A 22,968-nucleotide genomic window follows, 5' to 3' on the forward strand; every position below is an offset into this window, starting at 1 on the left:
ACCTTGAACACTTTAAAAATTTATACTGTCTGCATTTGGTCTATCAAAAGCCATGTACAAGTTAGACGAATGGCTAAATTCTACTGTCAGTTTAATTTCAAGTGAGGACAGCAATTCTGTGGGAGAAACGCTGTCTCTGTGCTGCAGCACACCATACCACGAGCACTGGCTACCTACAGGCAAAGAGCTACTGGCATATCCCCGTTCTCTCCTTTTGCCATTTTCCCGTAAGCAATCACTGGGAATGGGTTACAAACTTTACGATGTAAAATGCGAAGGGAACAGTTTGAAGAGATTCAAACGGTTCCATGTTCAAGTGCTGCCATCAAGCGGATAAACACAGTATAAGGCTGCAATTAATATCAAGGCTGCAATTAATATCCTCTGAAAGAGGAAAGTCGATGGAGAGAGAAAGAATAAAACAGTATCCAAGCTTCATGGGGCAAAACATTATAAAAACATATTTGGCCCAATAAAAACTCCTCTTTAAGCCTGGTTTAGTCCCTCTTCTTTATATTACATCACCTTCATATTTTAGCATCTTCAGAGTTACTCAAACTTGCCTTTGAGAGACCATGAAAATCTAAGAATGTTGCTCTGTGCCCACAAAATTTGTCTGGATTGTAATGGATAAGGACTACACTCTTCATGATGTTCCTATGAACTTCTCTGGGACTCTCACTCAGATATGACCTTCAGCACAAGTTCTCTATCTCGAGGATCATTTTGAGTTTTAGAGCTAATGAACAAAATTAATTACCTCAATGGTTCCTTCAAATCCCAGAGCAACAGTTCAGTTTATATTTGGGACTGAAATGTTACCCTTTATATGAAGTCTTGGTCCGTCTCCTGAAAAGTTTTAAAATAACCATATCTTCATTTCCTTTCAAAAAAATCGGGAGAAAGTTCAAAATATTACTTGATGTTATAAGAGCTAAATCTAATACCCAGTACATTTTCTGGGTTGATCTCATTTGACGGCCACAGAGATGCAACAAAACTGGCCCATGGACCTCAAGTGTTGACTCTAATATGGCTTTAGCAACTACAAAAGACTTTTCTCAAGACACTTCTTTCACCTAAGCTAGGTGGAACTGGATATTTTCCTTAGCTGCATGACATCCAGGAATGCAAGGTTTGTTCATGGCTCATTCACAAGAAATGCATAGTAAATGAGATGTGTTTTGGAAAATTCACGCTGTATGTATAGTACATGTGCAATGATTTAATGTTCTCTGGATGCATATGCACGTAGTTCTGCCAGGAAAATCCTGTATTTAAAAAAAAAAAAAAAAGAGAAAGTTTTATATCTGCAGCAAATTGTTTTGCCCTTAAGGCGATGATGGTAAATAAATTTGCCAAGGCAAATTTGAGAACTTGGAGAGGGAATGACATAGTTGTGAAGTATTGTACTTGGGCAGTGTAATCTGGGCTGTTCTCTTCAGGGACAATTTGTATATATATCTGCAGCCAGGTCCTTAACCAGTTTCATACTCAAAAGCTGAAGGTCTGTTTTAGATAGGAATACCATGTTCCACCTGGATCTAAATATTTCTTTGAAAACAGAACTCAGGTTATCAACCCTGGAGAGCAAACTAGCTGGGCTGCTGTGGATATATCATCAGTAGATGGTTTAGCATTTACAAACAGGATATTTACTGATAAAAACTGCATACATTATTGGTTTATAGACAGATATCAAGAATGGTAGTGAAAAGAAAGGCCATGTATGTATTCACTATATAGACATCCTTGTCCAGAATTTGGTGATTATTTCTTCATATGTTCTACTTTTACAGCAGACAGACCTCTCTGCCACCATGGTTATGAAATATCCCCCAAAACAACCAACTAAACAACACCTACCCCCCAAAAAAAAAAAAAAAAACCACCACACTACCCAAACAAATCCTAAACAAACAAAAAAACAATGTAGAAAACCATCCACAACCTGTCTCTAAAACCCAGGTACTTGTAGGACATCTAATGGTCTTTTTTTCTTAGCATAGCAGGAACAGAAGCTAAGATGGCTCAAAGGGAGATAAGTAAAATAAAAATACATAATAATATTCTCCCATACATAGTAATATTCTCCCATACCCTGGGGACAAGAGGGAGCTAATGTCCTTAACAAACTGTCCCACCGTCCCAACCCATCCCCCAGCCCAGTTGTCTTTATTAATTTTTTTCTTTTCACGGGCAGTAAAGCAGAGGTGAGTTTGAGTCTGAGACATCATTGCTGACTAAGGGAGAGACTGAGAAATCAAAAGGTGAGACATGGCAACATAGCTTGGTACCTCTGGCAATAGGTATCATAGGTATGTTGTTCTCTGTCCATTAATAAATAATATGTAGTATTAACATAAAATTGATGTGGTATCAATGCTCTGTCTTCTCTCTGCTCTTATGTCAGTGTTTATGCATAATGCTTGTTTTAAACTTCTTGCTTCTGCAACGAGTTGCAGGCTACTGATCGAGACACCATAACTTAAATCTTTTGTATCATTCCAGTTCTCTGTGACTGATGTGGTGATAAGTCTTTGGAGCTATTCATTACACTAAGAGCACAGATATGAGAAACAAACATACATATGTTTAATTCTTTTCTGGAACAGAGAAGCTAAAGACAGCTATTATTTTTTCCAGACTTTCCCTTTGGAGAGTATAGCAGGACAATAGCAACCTTCTATACTGTTCACTGACACCACGAATGATAGGTAGGATACTGGGAGTTGAAATCTGTTTTTTCACACCGAGCAGATTCTCAGCTCACATACAAAGAAATGCACTATGGTGGAGGAGCTGCCAACTAGGTCACCATGGCCAAAAAAAGGTAACAGTTTATAAATATGAATTATAATACCTACATTTTGTATGTTTAAAATACAAAGCTTTGTTAGTTAAAGCCTTGCTCTGGCCTGGAGCACACAAAGCTATAAATGCTGAGGGAGCCTCTGCCCAAAGGGAGGTGAAGGGTTCAACTGACTCAGGAATTTAATCATTGATTCCTAGCAGGTGTCTAAAGCTGTAACTGGTTCTGAATCAAAGCTGCAAACTACCTAATGGAGTTATCCATGTTTCTGATTATCTCCAAATTGAGCCTAACATATTTCTAATCACAGAACAGATTACATTAAAATGCACAAAACTGAATTATATGTTTAAAATATATTGTTTTAAAAGAAATGTGTCAACTCCTGGGACTCATGTTTCATGGCTTGAAATTCAACTCTGTTTACCTGATTTTATATTCATCTGGGTTTCTACATCACCTTCAGACTTCACTACAACTAACTGAAAAGTTTCTGGGTTTGATGAATATTTGTCTTCCCAACAAGAGTTTTGAAAGGGAGAATCTGCTTCCTTTAAAATTTTCACCCTGTTTTCTAGAAGTCAACTTTCCATAGTAGTATCTGAACACAATTAGCACTACATTGTAAGGCTATGATACATGCAAATATTATCAGCAATACAGCATGCTTTAAACTGGGGATTTTTTTGGTTTTGTTTGTTTGGTTGGTTGGTTGGTTGGTTGGTTTTTTGTTTGTTTGATTTTTTTTTGATTTTTTTTTATTGAGTAGCTGTTAGTGGATTTGGGAATAGAGAGCTTAGAAGAAGCTGCTAATAGTTCCTATCTAGGGTGGCTGGGGAAATAAATTGTTACTTAACAGCAATTAAAGATATCTTTAGGCACTGCAGTTCAAAATTATTTGGTTTTGTTGGGGTTTTTCTGGTTGGTTGTTTTTTTTTCCTTGTTTCTTTGTTTCTTTCTCTTACAGGGAGTGGTCAGTGTAAGGCTGACCAGTTAGGAAATGAAGCTGGGAGACCCAAGAGGGTCATGCCCCAGGGTGGGACATACCCATGCCCTCACCAACAGCCCAGTCTCATAGAAGCTGAACACATTGCCAGAGCTAGTGCTGGTAACGATGTCCATCGGCACTTCCAGACACAGCAAGTACTGAACCAGGTCCAGCATCCATCCATGGGCTCCAGGCAGGAGCAAAAGGAGACAGGGCCAGAGACAGGGCTGGAGCACAGATACAAAGGGTCCATCCAGCAGATGGGCTACCAACAATAGGTAGTCCAAGGTCCACCAGTATGTAGAGGTAGAGACCAGCACTCCTACAGCGCAGCTCAGACCAGAACAGCACAGGGCTGACCTGAAATGAACCTGGGCAGGGGATGGGTGACAGCCCCAGGTGAGGCTCCTCAGGGAGGTTAAGACTTATTAATGCCCTCAGGCCCCTGACAATTTTATGGCTTTCATGACCCTTTACCTGTTTGCCAGCGCTGATTTTGATTCTTGAAAACCTTGTCCTCTCCTTGAAATGTGACAGAAAAAGCAGAAGTGAAGAATTAAAAGCAGCTGTTCTATTTCAGGTGACACATGATATCTTTTCATTTCTCCCCATGACACAGGTATGAAGGATACTTCTATAGGCAGAGTTCTTTAAGGAGTATTTATAGAAAAGTCAGAATCAGATCCTTTAAATCTCTAAAAGTTCTCTAAAAAGCAAGTGTGATCAAAGACATTGAACACTTTTTTAACATTTTAAAATAGATAAATAGAACAATTTATAGATGCAGCATTTCAAGCAAGAGACCTTTGACCTCAAATTAATACCTTGAAGACCTGTAAGAATCTATAGAAAGAGTAATCTCTCTTATAAGCATGTAAAAATAGCAAAACTGACTGAATAGCTGAGGTACCAGTGTGAATTTTCTCCTCTTGTCACAATCTCTAAGGTCTTCACCACATATAGCAGAAGAATTAAGCAGGGACACTTGTTGCGGACTTTACTGTAGTGTAACATTTACAAATGAATAAATAAACCAGTATAGCCCTTAACTGCTGTTTATTAAAAAAAAAAAAAAGCATTACTAAGTATTTTACAAGTACTGTATTTGCCAAATACACTGTGCACAAGACAAGAAAGCTACAATACAGTTCCAATGGTAAACAAGTCTTTTTATTTTACAAAAAATAGCTGCCTTAAAAAGAAATAAAATTAACATTCCTTGCTCTTTATCCTTTTTTTTTTTTACCTTTTATTTTGGGGAATGAAAAAATCCTTAGCTAGACGGATGAATTACATTTCTTCATTATCACCCAGCAAAATTTACAGCAAATATACCCACAAATACTGAGGCCAACCACAGGCAACAAATTTTACATATTGCTATGAAAAGTTGCAAGTTGCTGCTCGGCTTACAAGGGCCTAGATGGCAGTGTAGTTCTTAGTGTAATTAGTCAACTTGATCTTCTCTGGGAAGATAATATTAACTGAGAGGTTTTCCCCATTGTTAGACTTCAGAAAAAAGTTCTTTTTCTTGCGCAGAAGATGACTGTATTTGGCATTAGCAAGCCACATTTCACATTTTGAAAAAAAAACAATCCCGGTTGTGCCTAAGACAACAAGACATGTAAGCAAGCCCAGAACAACAAAACATATGACCTGACTTCTGCTCAGAAAAGGATCTGCATTTTGGATTGTTTCTTTCACTGTTATTTTCAGGATTTCTTGCTGTTGATGCACTGATCTATGATGAGCTTTTGAGAGTGGCTTGTAATTCTGCATATGCTTTCTTTCCATATTCACTCCAGAAAGACTTGTGTTTTTGCTGGGATGTTTGCAGGTAACACCAATGAATTCTGGTTTACAGATGCATTCGAACCCTCCCTGGGGGTGTTCACTGCAAGTCCCTCCATTCTCACAGGGGCCACTGGCACAGAATATGACACGGCTTCTGCAGAGCTTTCCCGTATAGCCATGGGGACAAGAACAGCTGAAACCCACACCAATATCTGTACACGTTCCTCCATTTTCACAAGGGTTGGATTCACAGTCATCTCTGTCGATTTCACAGAAGTTGCCAGCAAAACCAGAAGGGCAGAGACAGGAAGCATGTGGTGCAAAACCGTTGTCATCAACACACGTTCCTCCGTTCTGGCAGGGAGAGCTAGAAAAGATAACAAACAAATAGACAAAATTGATGTCCAGCGAAAGGAGCTTTTATGAAACACTTTATATAACAAAAGGAGCTGGTTTTCTTTAAAGAGCAATTCCAAATGCAAATCCACTAAAGTCAATGAAGTTGAATCAAGAATGAGTTTGTTCAACAGCTTTGCCAATACAGATTATAACATCTTCTGCTGACCCTTCGGGCAGGATTAGTACACTAGTATACAAATTCAATCTGAAGAGCTGTGAAGGGATTTTAAATTATTTCAAACATTTATTCAAATTAAGCTTCCCACTGCTTTCATACGCTTGGAGCTATTTAGCTTAGCAACTATTCAGACAAGACAGAACAAAGACATGAGCAGCATGGCTGCTTCTTCTCTACCTGATTATTCATAAGATAATCTATATATTGTATTGACAGAGCAAAACACTCTGCCATAGCGACTACATGTTTTTATTGTGCCTCTCTGGTGTTTCATGACACAAAAAAATTTAGAAGCAAGCAGATACTTTTCTACAAACTGCTGTTCAGCCAAAAATTTTGATAATTATAATAAAAAATATAAATGAGATAATTTCAGATTTGGCAAAGACAGCTGTAATGTGAGGGTAAGACCATAGGAAAACAAGTATTTGTGCAAACTCTTTAAGAACTTAACAACTAATAGCTTGGTACTATGTTTTAAGTGACATAAATTAACTGAGAGACCTTTTTTACCTTTACAATGCAATTGTGCCTTACTGAGCACAACATCAAAGGATAGGCCTACCCACTGACTGGCACAAATGTGTCAATTCAGTGGATCTGTGCAAAGTGGGCTTAGACTTTTAGCTGTCTCTACTGGAAGTGAAGGGTCCCTGGGTCCCAGGTTTACAAATAAATCTCAAACCCCACTTTTATGGCAGTTCATCACATATGAACAAAGCTTTTAAAACTTACTTTGTAAAAAATGAAAAAGATTTGGCAGAGCTTAGGACAAGCCTCTTTGACAACACTTTTCTTAAAAGTGTTTTCTTAAAACACTTATGTATCCCTGAAGACACACAGCACAGTACTAGCTGATAGTTGAGAAGTTCAAGCTGTTCTTTAAGCGTTACGTTTCCAGGGGAAAGTCCCAGGGATAGTGAACGTCACAGCTTCATGGATGCAGACATTTCACATATGCAGTGGTCAGTAGAACAGGCCATTATGGATTTCCATGGTGGGACATAGGAATTTAAGAGATCTGTTGATGTCTGAATGAGATGACTGTGAAGGACATATAAGTTCCTGACTACAAGTGGTCCCTGACTTCTGGTCAGAGCAAGGTTGAGCTATTCAAATGCCCACCCATTGCTCTGAGACTAGCTGTGACAGAGATTACTCCAAGCACCTCTGGCTTCACTGGGGACTGAAGTACTTGGTGGCCTCAGGAGAGTCTGAGTATTGTGATAGAGGAATCATCTGTCTGTTTTCTGCTGCTTCCACATAAACTGCTCTTTCCTCTTGTGTTGTCCTTCACTGTAGATGCTAGCTGGAAAAAAAAAGCTACTAGAAGAACATATTGGAAGTCTGGAAGAAGTATTAGGAAAACAAAAGGTGTCATTGTCCCCTTGGCATAGCTGTTGTTAGTGATAACTCGAGGTGATAAGGAATTTTAACAGAGTAACCAGCTACTATGTCTCCTTTAAGTAAAACATGGAAGTTGTAGTTGTACAGTCCTGGAGTAGTTATTGACTTCTTGGAGAGTTTAGCACCCTCTTGTACCTTTACAGATCCCATGGAAAATTGGACAAGCTGTTTTGGATATGACAATATGTAGAGGTTTGAACCCTCATGGTTTGGTTGAATTTCAGTATTTTCTAGTGAAATGAGAAGAAATTGCTGGAGAATATAAGTGTAAACTTTTTTCTGAACCTTACAGAAATGTGAGCAATTGAAATAAAGAACAGTTAAGAAGAAATATGCAGAATTTTTAAAAAATTTATTTATTTGTTTATTACTAATACTCATTGCATTTGCCTAATTTAAATATATTTAAATAAATGAAGCCTTAGTATTTATTTCCTTGATTAAATTCAGTTTCTTTGCATTTTTGGCATTTAACACTGCAAGGCATGGTACATGAAGGGTTAGTTGTGGAAACATGTACATACCACTTCTTTGCTTTCCAGATACTGTGTTTTCTTTTTAGAAAGTACCATTTGCTGCTCTGCTTCAAAGTAAAACTTCAAAATATCACACAGAGGTCACTAATGCAGATACATGTAAACGGACTAGAACAAACACTTTGATTTGTGAATTGTCTTGGTTCCGTCTGTGAATATTAACTAAGGAGCCAGCAGTAATACTCAGTAATATCAACATTGTTAACATTACCAATGAGGTAGGGAGGAACTGAAAGGAAGTGAGATGTGAATGAAAGTACACCATCTGATGAGGTCTTTTTCCAGGATGTGGGATGCACTCTGGGGGACTGTGAATTGTTAGCAGACACAGAACGCTTATGTTGAGAACAGTTGTCTTTTTGAACTAAAAGCAGATTTTCAGATACTGCTGCTCATTTTCCTGAAAAAAAGACAGCTTCTTAGAGAAAAAGAATCACTGTTTCAATTATATTGTTTCCTTAGGAAAAACTGTTCATGATTTCCAGACTAGCTCATGAGCATACAGTTCAAACACAGAGTACCAACACAAAAATATAGTTTCAGTAATTTAAAACCATAAGGATTTTAAGGAATTACATGGAACTAATCTGTGTTATTTTGTTGATGCTTTACTTTTGGAACTCACTTGTTCTTTGGGATAGTTAGGATACATGTTCACATTGAATTACTGAAATACTTGCTCTACAGATGAAAAGAAGAGAAAGCTATTCACATCCCCTATATTAGGCAAGTAGCTTGGATATGATTCATTGGACTTTCAAGGAACTTAAATGTCCTCATCATCAACAAAAAAAAAATAGGCAAGTGAGAGCAGCTATTTTAGAAGCTGAAAGTAAACCCAGACAGCACTATGTGAGTGCTCTTAATTTACCAGTTAAAAGTAATAGTAAAAAAATTCCACTGACATGAAGTTGTGGAAGAATAGCAATTCTTGCCAGAGAGAGTGAGAGGTGTTAATGTTCCTTAAACAAGAGTGTAAAAGTCTTCAGGAAGATTCAGTCATAAGGGAGATCTGAATATTTATTACTATCTATTGCTGAGCAAAAAGAGAATCAGAGGGTACCAATAGAGAGCAAGAAGGCAATCTCCTAAAACTGTGATTTTAAGGTGATAGTTTTAACAAGCTTGTATCCAACAAAAAGGCATTCTGTATGCTTATGGGACTAGATCTCTGACAAGCTAGAAGATTTCACCAGTTCACATTTTCTTTAACACTGAAAGGTCTTCCTTTTTTTAAGCATTTCTAGCAGTGCATTGGAAGTTCTTTAGTCCACTGAGTCTTGCCCTTTCACTGAGCACCTCAAATCTGGCTGTCTTCTTTGCTTCTGCCCATCAGGTATTCATATACATGAGTACGTTCCTCAGAGCCTGCTCTTCTCAAGGCTAAATAATCCAGATCTCACTATCCCCTTATAGGAGAGATGTTCCCATCCCTTCATCATATTCCTGGCTCTTCACTGGACTCACTCCAGTGTGGCCATGTCCTTTTCATATTGGGTAGCCCAATATGTACCCAGCACTCCAGATGTGTCTCACCAGGACTGAGCAGAAGGGAAAGATCACCTCCCTCAACCTACTGGCAATGCTTTTCCTAATGTCCCTCTTCTCTTAAAGAATGCAGAACAATGGCCCCCACATCCTGTTCTGATGGAAGTGAGATTATCTCCTTCAGTAAACTACAGACATATATATATGTTAGTTAAGAAAAATGACAGACTGATGGACTAGATGTTTTCATGTAGACAGCTTGTGTCTTTGGCTACTGTTCTCATCAGTGTATATTCTTTGTACATACAGTTATCCCTCACTAGAGGTGGGAGTACAGGATGGGAGGTTACTTCAATTTTTTTAACAAAAATCATGTGAAGGCATAAATTCACCGCAATAAGATGTGCAAATTAGCACTTTTAGTACTCAAATTGTGCACATAAACTCGTGCTGATAATCTGTAAATCTTGAAAATATTAACAGATCAGATTTGTAAAGTTTAATAATATCATCACTATGAAAGCATTATTTATTTTAGCACAGAGATACTTCCACTTAGCAAAAAAATTCTGAATACTAGTCAGTAGAAGTGTGGATTTTAAATTCACATCAGAAATCAATATTTACCCATTAATAATGCATGGTCCTTTCTTGAGATGGCAGTTTTTTCCTGTAAATCCCTGGGCACACAGACAAATATATCCTCCATCACCAGTCTCTATGCACGTTGAGTTATTGGTGCAGGGCTTTGCAGAACATGGGTGAATATCTGTTTAAAAAAACCCAACAGGGCTCAGTCAGCCTAATGAGAAAGAATCAGTAAATGGTATGCAATACGTAAAATAAAATATAGCTTTAATAGTCCTTCATCATGCATTTTATAAATGCTGATCTATTCCTTCCTCTGTTAAAATGGAGTTCAAGTTGTTGAACTATTGCAAGCAATTTCAGCTCTTCTCCTTTTAGCTCCCCCTTGCAAAATATGTTTGAATTGCTCCATTCTATAAATAAGTAACAGAAGGGAAATATTAGTATGGGAGAAAGAATTTCTACGTAGTCTAGCCATCCTTTCACAATGTTGGCTTCTCCATGAGCAGAATTCTGATAAAGCAATCAGGAACTTGGAATTCTCTCCGCTCCCTGCCCATATCATTATGTGCTTATGAGTAAACATTTCATAAAAACAGAGATCAGCAAGTTAAAAACAATCTGATAAAATTTCATCTTTTGGCTGGGCTACATTCAACCCTTACATAACTGTACCAGAAGAGAGAGCTGTATGACGTCTGGATCCAAAGTCACACATCTCATTTTCTTTACAATCTCCCTGCTGAGCCACTTCCCACTAAAACAATTACTGAATTTTTAAAATAATTAAAACTAAATAAACAAAAAAGTGCATATTTTAGCCAGCTAATGGAGCAGCTGTAGAGAAGTGCTGACTGTAAGTTTTCTAATGCTTTGCACACACATGTGCACATACACACTTTCTAAGAAGATGAAAAGAGATTTAAGAGCATCTATATTTTACTTTCCACAGCATAAAATAAAATAAAATTTAGAAGGTATCATGAGGTACTGCAAAATTTTAATGACAGCAAAACAACTTTCAAATACAATCTTCACCAGAAAAAAGGTTCTATTTTCTAATGTATTAGCCTGTTCTCATTGCAAAACAACAACTTAGCATGCACTTTGAGTGTAAGCTCTCATTTTCACAAGGACCAAAGTAACCTTGAATGCTTTTTGGAGCAATGTTGTCTGCCAGGCTCTAAAGGCAGCTAATAAAGCATGTACTTTGATGCAGGAGCATGGAAACTGTGTGAAATATATAGATATAGATATATAGGTATGTATATATATATATATATACAAACACATTGCTGTCAGTATTTTATGTCAGGGATTTAATTTTAAAACACAACTTAAAAGGTTGCTGTACCAGGTCTTTTTCAAACATAATATATAGTCAGCCTCAATTAGCCCGCTTTCTCTATTTTTCCTCTGAAAAGGTCAACAACTAAGTGACTTGCTTGCCTCAAGTGATAACTGAGTCTAAGATGAGAACCCAAAAAAATAAATGTTACATTTACACATGTATTATGAATGGCAAAATTCATATTCCCAATAAATTAATTAATATTTGCCCAAAACTAAGTTGTCATGCTGCAGTACATGAAGCAATCACTAAGTATTTTTATGAGGAAGACACACTCAGTAGTGGTGTGTCACAGCAGAATTTTTAACTCCTGTCTCATGCATGCCTAGCATGGGCATTAGAGGCTTTATGTGCACTCTCTGATGGCAGTTTGCCCTTGGCAAAGCAGTCAAGTGACAAGTAGCACAGTATACTCCCAGCTCACACCATATGTTGGCTTTTTAGCCAAACTGAGGTGAGCATTCAAGTAGGAGGTCATGGACCTGCTAACATGACTGTGTAGGCACAGCCAGGGGTGACAAGATGACAGATCTGATTTAGCAAGGTGGATCATATATTCTGACTGGGCTGTCATTTTTTCTTGGAAATAAATTGACTAAATTGTTTTTCCCTTTGCTACGGGCAGTGTTTGATGTGGTTCCTGTACTGTGCAGTGCGAATCAGCTGCAGAGGGAAACTGTGCTATGCAGCCTGGTTCCAGGTGTTCGTATACCTGACTCTGAGGCTGAGTTTCTGCAAGATGAGAAGATGCCATGGCATTCAGTTGGACAGGTTGGTGCACTCCACTGCAGAGATTAACCAGCAGTGCTAACACTGACATCAATTCACAGATGTCTTTCTTCAAGTGTCACGTCCATGTGACTGCAATAATAGTCATAAATTATTCTGATTTGTACCTACAGGTTTACAGTGGATAAAGCCCAAAGTATAACCTGCGTGCCTCTAAAGTACTGGGAAGGTAATTTTTGACTTGCACTGAGAACCAGGCTGCCCACACTAAAAAAACCAGCTACCCAATTACAGGCATTAGCAAATCACTTGGTGATCTAAAACTACTCCAGAAAGGAGCTTCCATGATACAAGACAAGGAGATCATACAGTAACTTTTTTAGAAAACAGAAAAAAAAGATATCACCAATAGCCCAAATCATCTTTTTCACTCCTATGCTTAGCAAACAAATAAGATGCTGCAACTATATCTGTATTTTACAAATATTTCAAGTGTTTGCAGACCCTCCAAGTTTTCCCGTCTGGGTTTTTCCTTCCATTTTCCCAAGCAAATCAAGTTTCATTCAGTGGTACCTGTGAGTTGTAGTTGCCTGTAATGACTTTACACTACCAGGAAACTGACACCAACTTTTTGGTTGATCAGGGGCTGAGCAATCAACTCATTTGAGGTCTCAGTGCTTTATTGGGTCAGGATAACAATTTGTAGCAACTTTCCAGTAGCAAGAAGATGAGATCTCTTGATCCCTTGTGGCTAACCAATGCATTTAGAGTAGGTAAAACCAGCAAGATGAAAGACTGTCAACATAACGTGTCACTGCAGATAAAAAGATGGTTATGTCTTTTTGGCTGAATATTCTCGGCAGTTCTTCATGAGGATCTAGATTCAAATCAGCAAAGAAGACTCTGATATGCCTCTGAGTGTTGAGAGAAATAATAGTTTCTGCACTTAAGAAGAGATATCTTCTCTGGTATTATAGGACTATGTTAATCATTATATATTAAACTAATATTTTTCCATAAAGTGATGGGTAATAATTTTCAATGCATTCTTTTGCATCCTAAGGATCAGTTGCAAGAGGAAAACATTGCAAGGCTCAGAATTGCAAAGATATATTAATACTAAGAAATTCAGCCAGGCACTTAAAGCTTTTAAAAGTAGTTGTGAGGATGGTACCTTTAAAAATGTGGTCCTTTGTATTTACCAATAAGCAATAGAACTGAGCCTCCTAAGGTGGCAGATGTGGGTTGTTCTGTCTACCTTTAGAAATCTATGATTATAGGTCACAGAGGGACCCATTACTCCTCACCAACTGTAATGAGTTTAGGTGGCTATCTCAGGTACAAACATATCTGTGAGATGTTTCCACAGCACTTGAGAGTTTACTGCCACCACAGCTCCTGTAAACACACTAAGACTAGCTTTAAACTAAGAAGCCTCTCTATTCTCACGTGTGCAGCCAGTAAGTACAAGTTGCAAAACTTGATGAGAACATAAATGAGTACCTGAGAACCTTGCAAAGTCCATGTCACTGCAAGGATGTGAACTACCTAAAATCATCTGAGTCTTTCAGTCATCTTGAAAATCTTATCCAGTTCAAACCGTCATCATTAATTACTGCTTTGGCTACACATTGCAGAACTCAGGAATACTCTATAAATTATAAGCCATATACCAACAAAAGCCTGAAAGGCACGGAAAGAGAATGAGCCCCTGGATGCCTGTCCTCTTCCAGCTGCAGCTACGTGGGCAGAACAAGTGCATGCTCCTGGATGTTCATGTGATTTCTGTCTCCTCAGATCTCTTTGATTGAACATTGGCCTGTGTTAGCCAAAATAAACCAGCTCAACAAAGGCCAATTCTTCAACTTGCTTATGCTAAGCTGGCTCATTCTGAGTGGCAAGGGGTGAGAGAGCCCACACACAGCTCTTCCCTCTCAGACCTGAGAGGGAAGTGGCAGCCTGTTCAAGCAGACTTTTTTCCTCAGTTGTAGTAATGTTACTCCACTGCACCATCACTGGGTTAAGCAAAGGAAGAAATAAGCACAATCGTTTTGTTTTCAAGAAGTATTAAGAAAGTAGCATATATATACAATCTGCTACATAAATATTTCAAATTAAATTTAATATTTCAAATTATATTTAATGTATACAAGACAACTGTATTTCTACAAAAAGGCCTTATATTAACAAGGGAGCAGTTATTTGTTAGCCTTGCCCATGATAATCAATGTTTAAAATAGCATGTGTTTACACTTTGCTCACACATATGCCAACTACAAAAGATACTACATGCTTCTGCCTAAATTATTATAAAAGTTCAAGGTTTACATGCTGCTGCCCAGAATACCCTTATCTGGAGCTAACATTCAGTATTTTAAAATTAGTTCTCCAGGACTTTGCGTGTCTTCAGCACCAGATGGGGCTGCTTCCCTCATTTGCTCAAGAACAGGAAAGGATGTGCAAACCTATGTCACAGAGGCTGCCAACCCAGCCCTCCTCACAGATGCACTGCCAGGGCTTGGCACAGCTGCCATGCAAACACCCAGGGAAAGGAACACACTGATTACAAAGAGCACCCTGCCAGCCAGGTTGACACCTGAAAGACATAAAGGACAAGATAGAGACATAGTTTATTTTTAATAAAAAACATTACAAGGATGTTCGTCTTTTTGAGGCACAATAAATAAACTTTTGTATATCAAATTGGACTATTTGAACAAAAGGGTACCATCAACGTTTCTGGGATACTAGAGGGAGTTTATGTGAAGAAAACCATTTCATTCAGTGAGAAAGAAAAAAGCTAATCAATGTAAATACTTCGTACTGGAAAAAGTAAATTAAAAAGGTATCTAGACATCTATGCTCTATTATTGCAGTTACTGTATCGTAGAGTGCTGTTCCACTACAGTTCCATGTTTTCAAAGAGCAAACCATTTCAGCTTCTATCTGTTTTACCAGGATGATGAATTATTGAAGCTGTCCACTCCTGTGTTAATAGCACTGTCTGACAGATCTTTTTACCTGCATTCATTGGGAGATTCACAAAATCCATTCTCTGGGTGACAGCCAGTTCTACAGTTCACGCCTGGAAGAAGAGATTTTTTATAGACATCAAGCCAGAAAAATCAGCACTCAAAAAAAAAAAAAAAAAAATGACATCATGTCCTTTACACACTATTGATGTTTTAAAAGAACCCAGAATGCATAATGTACTGGTTTTTTACTACAAACAAATGTTTTTGCAACATAAAATTTAAATTAACTTAATCTGGAACATGTTGTAGAATGTTCCTATAGGGCAAGTCAAATGCCATATAGAATTAACAGCAAAAGAACACTAAGTCACTTTAGCACACGCAAAGTGTATGTAATATCCCTATATGCCGCATTAAGAGAAATGTCAGAGCAGATCCATGGATGTCGTTTCACAACATGCCGCTCCAAATGCATTGTTTCAGAACCACTTGAAACACAAAAGTACCTTTAGTCAGAAAAAAAAATTACATTTCAAACAACTTACAAGAAAAGTGTTAAATTCTTTTCAACCCTCCATCGTGTAAAAATAATCACTTTCATTAACTCATGCATAAATAACATAAGTTAAGGAGAAGATATCTCAGTCACAGTTTGTGTTTGTTTGTTTAAGTATTTGCATCAAGTAATACTCCTCTGAAATATCACCGTTAGCCACTGACACACTACGCCAATGACAGGAGAAACGCACTCCATCTGCTACGACGGAGAAGCTTCCCAAAGACACCGGTATCTCTGGCCGGAGCAAGGACCGAACGAGCCTTTGCCCTCGAGGGACTGCGGGAGGACTCGCGCCACCGCCGCTGCCCGCCCGGCCCCGGCAAAGTCCCGAAACTTTCCCAACTCGCCTCCCCTCACCGCGACATTTCCCGGGCAGAGGATCCCGGTGCGGCCGGTGCCCCGTCCGCGCTCCCCGCGCCGGCCTTACCTTGCGCTGCGGGCAGGACGAGGGGCAGAAGGCAGCAGCAGCCGAGGAGCCCCGCGGCTCGCAGCCCCATGGCCGGGACGGGGCCGCTCGTCTCCGGCCGCCCCGCGGGGAGCTCGGCGGACGGCGGGGCCGGGAAGGCGGCAGCACCCCCCGCCCGCAGCGCCGCCGAGCTCCGGCGCCACGGGGCGGGGGGAAGGAGGGACGGAGGGCGGGGAGGGCTGCCCGCTTCCACCCGCGGGCGGGGGAGCTGCCCACGGGGCGAGGCAGCCCCCGGTCGGCCCAGCCCCTCCGAGCCCGAGCTCCTGCGCTGGGGCGGCCGGAGGAGACGCGCACCTTGCGCTCCTGCGGAGTCCTATAAGGGCGCGGGAGAAGGGAGGTCTGTTGGCGGGGAGGAGTGTTAAGCACGCCTCTAGTCTCCTTAAAACTTAACTCCGGCTGTCCGCACAGAGCTAATTTGGGGCTTGTCTTCAGAAATCTGAACGCTTCTCTCCTTAGTCATTTACATCAGAGCTCCAACTCTTTCAGAAAAGACCCAGCAGAAAAGCATGGAAGGTGAAATATTGTGTGTTTCTGAGGCTTGAGAGTTAAAAAAAGATCCCACCAAAGCACCTCAAATTCTACCTTCAACAGTCACAGAACAGATCAAGAAGAAACATTAGTTCCACCACAAGGCAATTTAAATTCTCCATTTTATTCTGTACCTTTCGCTTTTATATCTCTTTATTCTTCCTTTGCACTGTCCCTTAAGGAAATAGACTGGGTATTTCTTGTTCTTTGTATTCTTTCTTGTCCATTGTTTTCTTCTTTTAAAGAAGTTCTGCTGGTTTTTAGGATTCCTGAGGGGCCTGTTTTCTGCCTGCAGATGCAGTGCTTTCTTCCACCAGACCTCATTTACTAATTTGTCTGCTTTTATGTGAAGTAACTAGAGATCCTTATAATATGGTAAAAAAAACCCCTACACAGCCATCTGCTTTTTCTCTAGAATTAAAATGGGCTAATTCAAGATTACCTGCCTGAAAATATACACATTGGAAAGCATTAGCTTCAGATAGCCCATTTACTTTTACTTCAAGAAAATGATGTCACTTAGGTTGAAAAAGTTTGCTGATGGTAATGCTGCCTTTTAGTTTTAACCAAGAATGGAGGAAGGGAAGGCCAGAAAAAGGAAGAGCAGAAACCCAGGGATAGGTTAAAGATAACACTTAGGAGTAAAGTGTGAGAGGCAGATGCTGCTTCTTCAGAGCTCTCCAAAAGTTTTGGTACCTACGATAAGCTGTGCCTGTCTGACTCTATGGGCACAGATTGTCTCCATGGGTTCCCAACTTATCTTGCTTTCCTTTTACTACTGAAACACTACTTTGCCTCACAGCTTTTGCTCTTGCTCACCAGACCAAGCTTTGCTGGGGTATGGTCAATGACACCCTACAGAACTGAGAACATGTGGTGGTAATGATGACTAATTAATCCTTTACTCTGCCTTTCTGTGAGCCTGTGCTTTTGTAGGGTTAATATCAGCAGCTCTTTGTCAGTCTATTCCCTTTGCTTTTATTCTGGCTTTCTTATTTGTTTACACTCACATTGTCATAGGTCCAATGTTTCTTATTCCTCTCATAGGCCATAAGTTCTCTGCTTGCTGGTGTAGAAGCCTTGCTATGTTAGACCTTCTCAGCATTTTTTGACAAGAGATAACCTGGGTAGTTAAAATGGTTACCAGTATTCTGTTATTTCAGTGATATTTAGTGATATTCCTATATTAGTTTGACCAACTAGTCAAATAAAGGGTTTAATCTTCCTGCCTTCTATCTTAAAAATTTCTCCTTGTATTCTTTTTTTTACAAAACTTTAAGAGTAGAGAATCTGTAGAATTCATAGATTTTATCCATGCACTCATCAATGTCAAATTATCTGCTCTAATTTGCATTGTAAATAGATACTCTGATGATATATGATGACACATGATGACACATTTCTTCTATTTTCTGGGTTAACTATTGAATATCAGCTGTATTGTTCAAAAATGATATCTTACAAAATACATTAGGAAAATCTTGCTCTCACGATGCTATGTATGATGTTGTAATGGCCATTACAAACTTCAATTTTTGTGCTCTCTTCTTCTTGCTTTTTTTTTTTTTTATAGATACACTGGTAAGCAAAAATTGCCTATTTTTTAGAATAACTCTACTTTTTACTCTTCCATTTCTCAGGGTGCCCCTTGGATTGCTAAAAATAGTAAAAATCTCAAATTTTCCATCTCTTCTATTTTCTTCAACTGTCATTTAAATAAAAAACTATTTTCATTTCCAATAAGTCATAATCCTTTTTGTTGGAGTCTATCAGCTGGAACAGAATCTGTCCAGATACTAATCCAAAAATAATTCCAAAACAGAATCCCTAGCATTCTGTAAATCCAGGGTAATTTTCTTCTCTCCCCTGCTTCCACCTGAGCAAAACCAAACCCTAAATCATTTTTACTTAGCTTGTTTACTGCCAAAAGCACTCTGATCTAAATCTCCATTGTCTTCACAATAGTTTTTGAAAATTATAGTAACTGTGTTTTACCAGATGTTAGTGATTTCACCGAGGATAACCTTAATTTTTTTTTAACTTTTTTTGGTCTTTACATTAGAAATTGGAAAGAAAAGAGTCTCATGCAATAGTTGTTTAGGTGTGGAGATCATCCAAGGTGTTGCACTCATTTCTTCACCTGAAAATACTTGAGTGGTGAGCACAGACTGAGGAGTGCTGGTCTAGTGATCTTCTAACAGTCTGTGATTCTTGGGAAACATAGTTTCATGGAAACCTTGGGATATTTCCTTTGGAACATTTTACAGGAATCAGGGTCATCAGATCATCCAAGACACTGACAGCAACAACTGAATCCAGAAAAAAAGTCTTGATGGATCCTTGTCCAGAAACTAATACAATCTTTCATTTGTTCCAAGAAAATGCCCCACAATGATCCTGTCTTTTTTTAAACTAGAATAACAAACATGTTCAAGGACTGAGATAGTGGAAAAAGCAGACTGAGACTGAGAATTTTACTTGGAAGAACTTTTTTTTTGTACACTGAACACAGAAACAGAGTTCCTCAACCTTCTGGTCAGCAACATGCAAGCAACTTTTCAAAGTCTGGCAATGCAAAAGTAGCAAGGAATCCTTGAAGTTCTGTTCTGGCTAGGAGTACTTATACTCCCAACATCCTGTTTGCCTACTAATATAACACCTTTTGACTGGAAAGAAGTTCAATCAAATTTTTGTTTCGTTGTTGCAAGAATCTGGACAAGGAGAATCTGCATCAATGATGAGAAACACAAAGCAAATAATTAGTATAACAGCTCCCAAAGGTACCTGCAAACTCTGATAGCTAGAATCTGAGGCTATTAGCAGAGTCACGTAGAAACCATATGTGAGACCTCCACATGAGGGGAAGAAATAACGGATTAACTACTCTAATACATATTGCAAAGAGAAAGGGAAATATATCTGTTAGAGACAGTGCCACCTTCCCGGAAAAGTAGGAATATTTTGCAAATGACTGTATCAGAAACTCTAACATTATCGTGAGTGGAGAGGTTTATTCTTTATCCCTTTAAGTGATCTCACCTAAAAAATCCACTGTGCAGGCTTGAAGGGTAATGACCTTCCCCAAATCTTCGTTCGCAAAGACTGGCCATGATGAACTTCATACTGTACTCTGTGAGTAGTGCTGGCCATTAAGAAAGCTTATCAGAGGCAGCTGGAGCTTAAGAAACTCTTTTTCTGTTAGGATGTCCTATCCTCGTGTGCTGGGACCAGATGGGCTGAACCAGGCTTCCAGCTTGTTGGGGTTGAGCAGAATATCCTCTCTCTCCTTTCCCTCTAACCTCCTTGCCATGTCCCAGGTGCACAGTGGCACTTGTCCCCCCATGCCAGATTAACCTCTGTTGCCTCTGGCTCCTCAGTGAGATGATTCAGTGCACTGTGCTGGCAGGTGACTGACAAGAAAAACATGAAATTATTTCTGCTACCACTGTATCCTTTTCAAGAACATGTTTCTCTCCTCACAGAAAGCAACAGGTGGATGTCTTCAGACTTCAGTGGGAAGACAGGCGTCTTGTCCATCACCGTCTGTATCAGAGTACATAAACCAGAATTTTTTTCTGCACAGAACAGATTTCACTACACACAGAAGTTGCAGCTATCAACAGTGAGTTAGAGATTGCCAAAGTATATTTTTTTTAGAATGGTAATTTTTCCCCACTGGAACAGTAGCCAGAATGTGTAGAGCTAAAATATACAGCAATAATTTACAGGAGTTAAAGCCAAACCCATTCCCTCTCCTAGTACTGAAAATCCTCATAGCCTCCCTCTCTAAGTATTGTCAAAGAAGTACCTCAGTGCTATCTATCACCCAATTACTATAGCACAGAGAATTCTGCCAGCTGTTTTGGAAAGTACATTACTTGAAATCTTGGCTGCTATGAAGACTGAGGCAAAACTTTCATCACTAGGGCAGCTTTCCACCGTCTGTTGCAGTCTTGATCAAAAAATGAATGCAATTTTCCCCCTCTCTCAGTGTTAGGAATGCCAGAGATTTTGCTATCCCTGAGATCATAGCCCTTCTTTGATATTGTAAAGAAAGAGTCCTAAATGTAGAAACCTGAAATATTCAGTAAGATTCTGCATTCATAGTTAGTACTCTGACAGATGCATGAACTTAGCAATTAAAATACAGGGTCAAGAAACTACTACATAAAAAGCAAATCAAGGCAACAGGAAAAAACTTCATTCTTCTAGTAGGTTTTTTTCCATCCTGCTATTCACAGCACAAAAGATGAGAAACTGGAGGAGTATAGGCATAGAAGAAAATAAAATATATTCAGAAAATATGATTCTGTCACTGATGCAAACAAAAACGAAATCTTATTCAAAGCTGTTACAAAAAGAATACATATATATTTAAAGAAATCTAAGCAAAGACAATTTTCAAAGAGCTGGAAGATATCACTGTCATTTTATATAGCACTAGTGGGCTGCATATACTTGAAGTATAGAATAATGTAGACAGGTTTGTTGAAGACAGTGGGAAAGTCATGGAAAGAATTTTTAGTATAAAGAGAGAGAAATTCTAATGTGCATCATAATGTGTGAAAACAGGAAATTTAGAAATGCAAATACTTGCCATAGACAGAAATAATGGCAGGAAGTTTACTTGGAAGAAAGATTAATTTATGCTGAGTATATAGACATTTTCTTTTAACACTGAGGTTGATCAGACAGTATGACAACTTGTCACCAGAGTAGAGGCAAAATAATTAAATGTCTTTAAGGAAAGGTTAAGTAAACTTAGAAGGAGACTAATATGAAACCAACATTGCTTGAAGCAGGTGTTTGAATTAGATTATCCAAGATGTCCCTTTCAAAGCCATCACTTATGGTCCTGCCATATATTTTGGTCAGGCAAACATTCCCTTGCAAACTGATGTTATAAAAGCCTGAATCCTTGGTATTTTTAAAAGGTGATTGACAATCTGACAGATGTTAATAGCAGCTAGGAAGTTTGTATCATAATATTTCCAATATATCCAACATGCTATACCAACTTGGAGATGCAGATAGTGTTCAGTTTTTAAATCACATCATCTTGTTATCTTTTATTTTTCTGCAGTGAAAGACTTGGTACTGTGAATATAAATGTAGATTCTTAATAGTCAGACAGTAAACAGAACATTTTTGTTGATATGTTAGTAGTATTGCATTTTCAAATATATTTTAAGTACTTTCCTGAGGCTAGAAAAATAATTTTACTTCCTACATAAAACATAACTAGATCTGAGACTACATTGCTGGACAGGGGCTGACTGTGTATACACAGGGGAGAAAGCAAGAGAGGGAGAAACAATCTCTCTGTAAGACACTATGTTCTTATGGTTTTATGAATTGAGAGAATAAGTTATTCTGTCTTCTGGCTGAAAGGATATTTATAAAGAAAAATGGACAACTCACTGTGAGACAGACATATATCAAAATGAATAGCTTAGTTTTACCTACATGGAATCTGAAATGATAAGAGAGCCATCAAAGATTACACATCAGAGAGAGGGAAATTCAACACTGAACCACCATTTAAGTCTATTGGAAAATTGTCTACATATGGATAATCCAGAAATAGAAAGCATGGCCATATATTTCTGAGTGTGTGTAGAATCTATTTAAATTTAGTCTGTATAATACATATTTCTCTCTATGATATATATATATGGAGAGTGAACAGGAAAACAAACAGATATGTGGGAAATATATAACAGAAAAATAAATGCATGAGGAAATATTTTTATAAAATTATCATTTATCAATAGAGGTGTTCTGACAATTTACAAAATTTTACACTCTGCAACCTCTAGTGTCTGATGCTAACAGTTTCAACCTGAACTCTGATACTTAGAGATGCCTGCTGTTTTTAAAGCTTTGAACTGGCCCTGATGGAGGCTTTAGGTGGCAAAAAAATAAATAAAAAAAAATCCACTCACCTTTCTAGACTCATTACTACTGTCAGAACTCTATCTGCTATTCAGTCTTTGATTTTTGTCTTGATCTCAGCAGGATTTTTTGCAAGCTACAGAAGCAAGCTGTTATTTTCGCTCTTAATTCTCTCTCTGGTTTTGTGCCATTTTAAAGGAAAGATGCTGCGTTTACTTCAGTTTCATACAAACCCTAACAGATCCATTGTTGCTATTTATACACATTCACATATG

The 22,968-nt window shown here is 38.6% G+C and overlaps 1 protein-coding gene across 1 annotated transcript; it reads right to left on the reverse strand.

Moving 5' to 3' along the window:
- Positions 1 to 4,843: 4,843 nt before the first annotated feature.
- Positions 4,844 to 16,439, reverse strand: DLK1 (delta like non-canonical Notch ligand 1). The gene is made up of 5 exons (XM_027638166.1): positions 16,232 to 16,439; positions 15,292 to 15,355; positions 14,736 to 14,866; positions 10,230 to 10,371; positions 4,844 to 5,961 (listed from the first exon to the last, which is right to left on the reverse strand). Exons 1-5 carry the CDS (start codon positions 16,299 to 16,301, stop codon positions 5,220 to 5,222), a joined length of 1,149 nt encoding a protein of 382 aa, XP_027493967.1. The 5' UTR covers positions 16,302 to 16,439; the 3' UTR covers positions 4,844 to 5,219.
- Positions 16,440 to 22,968: the final 6,529 nt, after the last annotated feature.

The sequence above is a fragment of the Corapipo altera genome, unplaced genomic scaffold (genome assembly GCF_003945725.1).
Source record: "Corapipo altera isolate COAL_440 unplaced genomic scaffold, ASM394572v1 23, whole genome shotgun sequence".
NCBI lineage: Eukaryota > Metazoa > Chordata > Aves > Passeriformes > Pipridae > Corapipo > Corapipo altera.